Consider the following 8356-nt stretch of genomic DNA (forward strand, 5'->3'; position numbering starts at 1 on the left):
TTTTAGCAAAGGGTAACAAAATTCACAGAGCATAACTCTGGAATTTCTACCGGATCATGAAATAACTTCACTCTTTGACCGTTAACTTTGAACACAAAATTGTCCTCGGGATTGACTAGGTCAACTGCTCCATACGGATAAACTTTATGAATGAGGAAATGTCCAAACCAACGGGACTTGAACTTTCCTGGGAACAGTTTGAATCTAGAGTTAAACAAAAGAGCTTTCTGACCAGCTCTTAACTTCCGGTGTTGAATTCTTTTATCATGTCATTTCTTTGTTTTATCTTTATAAATCTTGGCATTTTTATAGGACAAATTCCTATGTTCCTCTAATTCACACAACTGGACTTTTCTTTTACTGGCAGCCATATCTGGGCACATATTTAATTCTTTGATGGCCCAATATGCTTTGTGTTCAAGTTCCAAAGGAAGGTGACAAGTCTTACCAAAAACCAGCTTATATGGGGACATACCAATGGGTGTTTTAAAAGCAGTCTGGTATTCCCATAAAGCGTCATCTAATTTGAAAGCCCAATCCTTTCGGTTTGGCTTGACAACCTTTTCTAAAATTCCTTTTATTTCACGATTTGAGAGTTCGGCTAATCCATTAGTTTGCGGGTGGTAGGCATTTGCTATTCTATGGTTAATGTTATACTTTTCAAGAACTCCACTTAAGAGGTTATTTACAAAGTGGGTACCCTCATCACTAATTAGTGCCCTTGGGGTACCAAACCTTGTAAAAATCTGTTTTTGAAGAAATTTAACCACAGTTTTTGCATCATTAGTAACACAAGCCATGACCTCTACCCATTTAGACACATTATCAACAGCCACTAGAATGTATTGACAATGATTTGATGAGGGAAATGGTCCCATGAAGTCTATCCCCCATACATCAAACAACTCTACTTCTAAGATCCCGTTAAGTGGCATTTCATTCCTTTTGGAAATGGAGCCACTTCTTTGAGACTCATTGCATCTTTGTGCAAAATTGTGGGCATCTTTGAATAGAGTAGGCCAATAAAAACCATATTGTAAAACTTTAGCCGCTGTTCTTTGGTCTCCAAAGTGTCCTCCATATGCTGCTTGGTGGCAATGCTGTAGGATTGCTGCCACTTCAGTTTCAGGGATGCACCTTTTCAAGATTTGATCTGCACTTATCTTAAACAAGTAAGGGTTATCCCAAAGGTAAGTTTTAGTATCATGGAGAAACTTTTTGAACATATGGCCAGAAATATCAGAAGGTCTAATTCCACAAGCCAAATAGTTTGCTATATCGGCAAACCATGGTGGCTTTGATTCTAATACTAGAATTCTCTCATCGGGGAATGTTTCAACAATCTCTCCTTCTTCTAGGGTCTCCCTAGGCTTCTCTAATCTTGACAAATGGTCTGCAACTTGGTTGTCTACTCCTTTCCTATCAACTATCTCAAGGTAAAACTCTTGCAACAATAAAACCCATCTTATTAACCTAGGTTTAGCATCTTTTTTGGAAATTAAGTACTTGATGGCAGCATGGTCAGTGTGAATAATGACCTTGGTTCCCATCAAATATGATATGTATCTCTCAAAAGCAAAAACCACAACTAAAAGTTCTTTTTCAGTTGTTGTGTATTTAAGTTGTGCTTCATTCAAGGTCTTACTTGCATAATAGATTGAATGAAAAACTTTTTCCTTTCTTTGACCTAAGACAGCTCCAACAGCCCAGTCACTGCATCACACATGATCTCAAAGGGTTTGTTCCAGTCAGGAGCAACAACTACCGGTGCGGTTACTAAAGCTTTTTTCAAAGTGTTGAATGCATTTCTACATTCTTCCGTAAAATCAAATTTCTGATCATGTCGCAAAAGTAAACACAAAGGTTTTGAGATTTTTGAAAAGTCTTTTATAAACCTTCGGTAAAACCCAGCATGACCAAGAAAACTTCGTATTCCCTTGACGGTAGTTGGTTCAGGTAATTTTTCAATGATTTCGAGTTTAGCTTTGTCTACCTCAACTCCTCTTTTGGAAATCAAATGGCCTAAAACAATTCCTTCTTTGACCATGAAATGACATTTTTCCTAATTGAGAACCAGATCAGTCTCTTCATATCTTTCAAGACTCATTTTTAGATTTTCCAAACAATTATCAAAAGATGAGCCATAAACTGAAAAATCATCCATAAAGATTTCTATGGATTTATCAAGCATGTCAGATAATATGGACATCATGCATCTTTGAAAAGTTGCAGGAGCATTACAAAGTCCAAATGGCATTCTTCTAAAGGCAAAAGTACCATAGGGACATGTGAAAGTGGTCTTTTCTTGATCCTCGGGTGATATGGCTATTTGGTTATATCCGGAGTATCCATCCAAAATGAAGTAATACTCTTTTCCAGCCAACCTGTCTAACATCTGATCAATAAAAGGCAAGGGAAAGTGGTCTTTTTGAGTGGCTTTGTTTAGCCTACGGTAGTCCATACATATCCTCCAACCAGACACTATTCTTGTGGGGATGAGTTCATTCTTGTCATTGGTGACAACAGTAAACCCTCCCTTCTTTGGGACACACTGGATTGGACTAACCCAGRAACTACCGGCTATTGGAAAAATTATTCCSGCRTCTAGCCATTTCAAAATTTCCTTCTTCACTACTTCTTTCATGACCGGGTTCAATCTCCTTTAAGGCTCTATAGATTTGAAGTTCTTTTCATCTAGGATGATCTTATGTTCACATATAGAAGGACTAATCCCCTTAAGGTCAGCAATGGTCCATCCTATGGCTTTGGTGTGCAACTTCAACATATTTACAAGCTTCTTTTCTTGATGTAAATCTAGGGTAGATGATATGATGACAGATAATTTACCTTCCTCTCCTAGAAATGCATACTTCAAGTGAGATGGGAGTTGCTTTAACTCCAAATCAGGTGGTGAAATTATAGACAGGGTAAAATTCTTAAGCTCACTATTGTCCAACAACTCAAATGCTGCAACATCATATGGGACATCACCTTCTAAATCCTCAACAGTATCATTACCTATCTCAACACTATCCTCCTCCTCTAGCTTACAGGCCTTCCTAACTCCTTCCTCATAACATATTTTCTCAATCTACTCCTGAGCATTCCTCTAAGTAATCAGGGTACTTTAAGGAATTAAAGACATTGAATGTGATTTTCTGATCTTGGAGTCTCATGGTTAACTCTCCTTTTTGGACATCAATAAAGGTTCCACCAGTGGCTAAGAAAGGTCTTCCTAAGATTATGRGAATATCYTTATCAGCCTCAAAATCAAGGATGATGAAGTCAGCCGGAAAGATGAATTTGTCAACCTGAACTAAGACATCCTCAATCTTACCTTTAGGATAAGCAATGCTTCTATTGGCCAATTGCAAGGTAACAGTGGTAGGTCTAGCTTCTCCTATTCCTAGGGTGTTGAAAACAGACAAGGGCATAAGGTTGATACTAGCTCCTAAATCACACAAAGCTTTACCAATCTCCTTTCCACCTATAAAACAAGGAATAGTGAAACTCCCTGGGTCTTTAAGCTTAGGGGGTATTTTGTTGGTTAGAAGCGTACTACATCCCTCGGTAAGAGCTACGGTCTCATATTCGGTTAACTTCTTCTTCTTACTCAAAATGTCTTTTAGGAACTTGGCATAATTGGGCATTTGCTCTATTGCTTCAACAAGAGGTATGTTGATGTGCAATGCTTTAAACACTTCCAAAAACTTCTTGAATTGCAATTCTTCCTTTTGGTTCCTTAACCTTTGGGGAAAAGGAACATAAATAGGAACTGGCTTTATGATGGCTTTGTTTGGTTGTGTTGAACAAGATGGGTCCAGAGTGCCTAGAGTCTTGGTCTTACTTTCTTGAGGTTCATATGGGATTACAACTTTGGTTTTTGGACCTGTTATAACCTCATCCTCAATTGGCTTTTTCCTAGCAACTTCTTCAGGGAATAACAAAGGATAGTCCGACTTAGGAGGAACAAAGGTGGTGGTCTCAGGAAGTGGGTTATCCAAAGGTTTTGGTGGACTTTCCGTAACAGGGACCATAGGTATAGTCTCAGGTTTAGACACAACCTGTTCACTTTCTTTTGGTATGGTCTCAGTTAATTCCTTACCACTCTTAAGAGTCACTACCTTCACATGTTCTTTTCCTAGATCTCTCGGGACTTCAGTGTTACTAGGTAAAGTACCAAGGGCTCTACTATTCTGATTAAGAGCAAGTTGGCTAACTTGTGTTTCCARGTTTCTGATGGCAGCACTTTGTTGATTGAACAAAGATTGATTTTGAGTCATCATTTGCTGCTGTGCTTGAGACTGAGCAACCAATCCTTTTATTATAGCTTCAAAGGAAGATGATGAATCGGACTATGAAGGTGGTTTAGTCTGAAAAGGTGGTTGATTACTTTGAAAATTCTGGCGATGGTGATTTTGAGAATTAGAACTGCTTACATGTTGATGTTGTTGAAAATTATGGTTTCCTTGTTGCTTATGGACTGGAGGATTCAAACTTGGACTATTCCATGAAAAATTTAGGTGTTGTCTCTAACTGGCATTGTATGTGTTAGTGTAGAGATTCGATTTGTTATGAACATAATTCACAGATTCAGCATTATGTGGACACAGTTCATAAGAGTTTTCCCCTCCACAACAGACACACTACACTGAGAGGACTGCTGGAATAGGTGATGTGACAGCTGACTACACTCCTTGGCCAGAAGTTAGACTTTTAAGCATATTGGCCAAAGAAGAGAGTTGTGCTGTTAATGCAGTATATGTATCAACATCATGTATTCCTGTTGTCTTCTTTTGCGGTTGAGCACGTGGATCAGCCCAATGTCCATTATTAGCAGAAATTTTTTCTAGGATCTCATATCCTTCATTGTAGGTCATAGTTGTAAAGGCTCCGCCCGCAGTCGCATCGAGCATCTGTTTAGCAATGGGACTTAACCCATTGTAGAATGTCTCGAGTTGAATACAGTAGGGAATGCCATGGTGAGGGCATCTCCTTAACATCTCTTTGAACCTTTCCCAAGCGTCAGGAACAGCTTCATCGTCCATTTGTTTAAAAAGGCAAATTTCATTTCTGGACTTAGCATTTCTGGTTGGTGGGAAATATTTTTGTAAAAACTTTTCCGCCATATTACTCCATGAAGACACAGACCACGAAGTTAATAAATTAAACCATGCCTTTGCCCGATCCCTTAGAGAAAATGGGAAAAAAGTGAGTCTCAGAGCGTCATTAGACACTCCCGAGATCAGGAAAGCATCAGTGATTTCCATAAAGGATTTCAAATGTGAGTGTGGGTTCTCCGAAGGTAATCCGGAAAACTGTCCGTTTGTTTGCAACATGTGAAACATAATCGGTTTTAGTTCAAACTGAAGAATGCTCATATGCGGCCTAACTATCCCGGAATTTAATTGCTCAAAATCCGGAATGACATAGTCCATGATCCGTCCATTTTTGGAATTTGGCAAATTAATGATGTTCGGAGTTTGTTCTCTTGGTTGTTCATTATTTTCCAATTATGTGTCCTCCTTACCCAAATTATTAACATTATGTGGGTGTCCTTGCCGAAAATTAGGAAAATGTGGTATTGTCCCAAAGGCAGGCGGTTGGTTTTCTAAATGTGGTATTTCCGGGATGATTGGGGGAGGTAACTCCATGTTGGGAGAGAGTAGAGCAAAAAATGCTCTTTGATCTCTCCTTCTTTGGAGAAACGTTCTCTCAATATCGGGATCCAATTCAAAAATTTCCCCGCGATGTCTCCGTGACATACACTACTTTCAAAACGTTTTTTTTTAAAACGGGACAAAAAAAATCAAATCTTTTACTTCAGTTAAAAGAAAACTTTTAACTAACTAATCCCCGGCAGCGGTGCCAAAAACTTGATCGGTGGAAAACCACAGACTACAATCAAGACCAAAAGCAAGTATACAAATAGTCCCAATATCGTTTTTCAAGTAATAAAAGTGGTACAAGTACCAGATATCGTCCACAGAGATCGTAGTAAAAGTTTAAAAGAAAGTAAAGTTAAGGAAATGATTTCAGAAGGCGAATTCGAAGACTTAGATTAGAACAGAGTTAACACAACTAAAAACATGAGATAACAGATAATAAAAGCAAGCCAGGGTGTATGACTTTTCGGGTGATATGTAAATACTATTTCCAATCGACCAATGCTGTCAAAATGCTACAGCATGAAACCATGCTGACAGATTGCTACAGCAGTCAATCAGTAACAACTATTTTTACCAATTACTTTGAAGGTATTCATCTCGGACTTCACCAATGCACTGATATTATAGCTTTCAACCCATATCTCTATGAGGTATCCAGACCAGTGAAAGTGACAAATGGTGTCTTCAAAGTATATGGAAAAACAAATCTCTTTTGTTAAAAATCACTCTCTCGAGTGGATTCCCATATCATTCAAGTTGACGTGTTCTGAATGGCTCAGAATGGCTCATCTCTGAATCCATTCCACTTTAACACTTCAGAGTGATCAACCCATCGAGAATTAACAACTTAGAAAATACGGACAACAAATCTCTTTGTTAGCAACTCTCTCAAGTCTACTTCCCATATCATCCAAGTTGACGTGCAAACAATGGCTCAACTTAGAGTCAACGGCACTTTAACACTTTCAAAGTGATCAACTCATCAAGAAGTGTCATTGGTTTTATAAAGCTTGAATGAACAAGTAAAACATCGTTGTTACATGAAAGGGTCGACTATATTTTGGTTTAAATACTCACCATTTTCGTCATACACTCGAGCTTATAAAATTAGCTACTCATGACGAAAAGTAAATAACAAGAAATATAAAGTGCGGCAAGTAAAGACATAAAATAAATGCGGAAAGTAAATGACGGAATATAAATGACGGAATAATAAAGATGCGGAAAGCATAAAAAATAAATGACGTAAATAAAATGCGAGTAAGCGTAAATAAATAAAAGACGGAATATAAAGAACGATAATATAAATAAAGCGATTAAATAAAGTGATAAAAGAACTTGAAATGTAACCAAAAGATTTATAATATTTAGAAGACAACTTGTTCTCCAAGTAGTATGGAGAACTACTTGAGAGAAAAGTGTGGAGTAGAAGTGTTGAGGTGTGTTCAATACTCCTCCCAACATCCCTTTTTATACTAGGGATAGAGTGAGAGCAAAATGGTCAATTCACACCCAATTAGTTTAAAAGGAACCAAAAAGTACACTTTAGCAAACTAATATTTAGAAAGTAACTACATTAGTCTTGTAAACTCCAGCTAATCTGATTAAACTACAGCTGGTTCAACTTTAGAAGGCTTTAAATGTCTTCATATTGTCATGTCAGTCAACTCCAAGTCTTATCTTTCTCTTCCTCTACCATCAGGTCATGCTACCACATTCCTGCAGCATCAACCTGCTTCAATMTGTCCAAAATGAGTTAAATTTAGACCAAAATCCACTAAAAGAGGTTCAACATTCTTCTTAGCATAAAAACAGAGAAAAGAGATAAAATGACTCAAAGTTGGGATATAAATGAAAAATAACCTATTTAAAAGAGAATAAAAAGGTACTTTACGTACTAAATACTAGGTATGTATCAGAGGGTGTGAGAAGAAAATATTTTAAAATATCAATCTCACAAACGCCTCTTAATATATAAAATGAGTAATAAGATGTTTATCTTATCTCATTGGTTTTGGGAGAAAAAGAAAGAAAAACTTAAATGTTCTAAAGTTTGAGAGAAACCAGAACCAAAAAGGAGGAGAAGTAGAAGTTGATTATGTGATTATAATCTCAATACGTGTTGTTGTTCATCTTCATTTTTGTGATCATAAGGTGAGTTTTTAATTGTAAGTTTTACTTTAAAAGTTTCATTTGGTATGATTTTAATAAGGAACTTTATGGTTTCGTACTTAGGTGTTTTTGGACGATTATGTACTATTTTTAGTGTAATGGTGAGTTTTTGTTTAAAGCTTTCCTTATTTGGAAACTGAGTATAAGAACTATATGGTTCATTATATGAGGTTTTGAGATAAAACAATTTGATGCCATTATCGGCAAAAAGGTGAATTTTTATCATGATTGTATCATATAAAGAAATTAGGATAACATATCAAGGAGCTGAGTATATTGGGATAAGAATGGTCTTCTACTAGGATGGCCTTGAGATTGAGATGACCTTTTACTAGGAGGGTCTTGCTTCTGGGATGGCCTTGCGATTGAAATGACCTTCTATTGGGATGGCCTTGCTTCGGGTGGTATGTATGATATGATGAATGTTGGGTCACCTATTGATTTGGTGATGACCCACTGATCTGTTCCTCTACCTTAAGCAACACTTAGTAGTTATTGGTTCTTTGTAAGTTGGT

General features: G+C 37.2%; 1 protein-coding gene and 1 non-coding gene across 2 annotated transcripts; one reads left to right on the forward strand and one right to left on the reverse strand.

Annotated features, from left to right (window-relative positions):
• Positions 1–115: 115 nt before the first annotated feature.
• On the reverse strand, positions 116–4283 carry LOC112510844. The gene is made up of 4 exons (XM_025116194.1): positions 3144–4283; positions 2848–3091; positions 768–1687; positions 116–187 (listed from the first exon to the last, which is right to left on the reverse strand). The coding sequence occupies exons 1-4, from the start codon at positions 4281–4283 to the stop codon at positions 116–118; spliced, it is 2376 nt and encodes a 791-aa protein (XP_024971962.1).
• Positions 4284–4974: 691 nt separating this feature from the next.
• Positions 4975–5081, forward strand: LOC112511887. Its single transcript, XR_003069142.1, has one exon. It is a non-coding gene; the product is annotated as a small nucleolar RNA R71 (small nucleolar RNA).
• Positions 5082–8356: the final 3275 nt, after the last annotated feature.

This window comes from Cynara cardunculus (genome assembly GCF_001531365.2).
Source record: "Cynara cardunculus var. scolymus isolate 2C chromosome LG 4, CcrdV1, whole genome shotgun sequence".
NCBI lineage: Eukaryota > Viridiplantae > Streptophyta > Magnoliopsida > Asterales > Asteraceae > Cynara > Cynara cardunculus.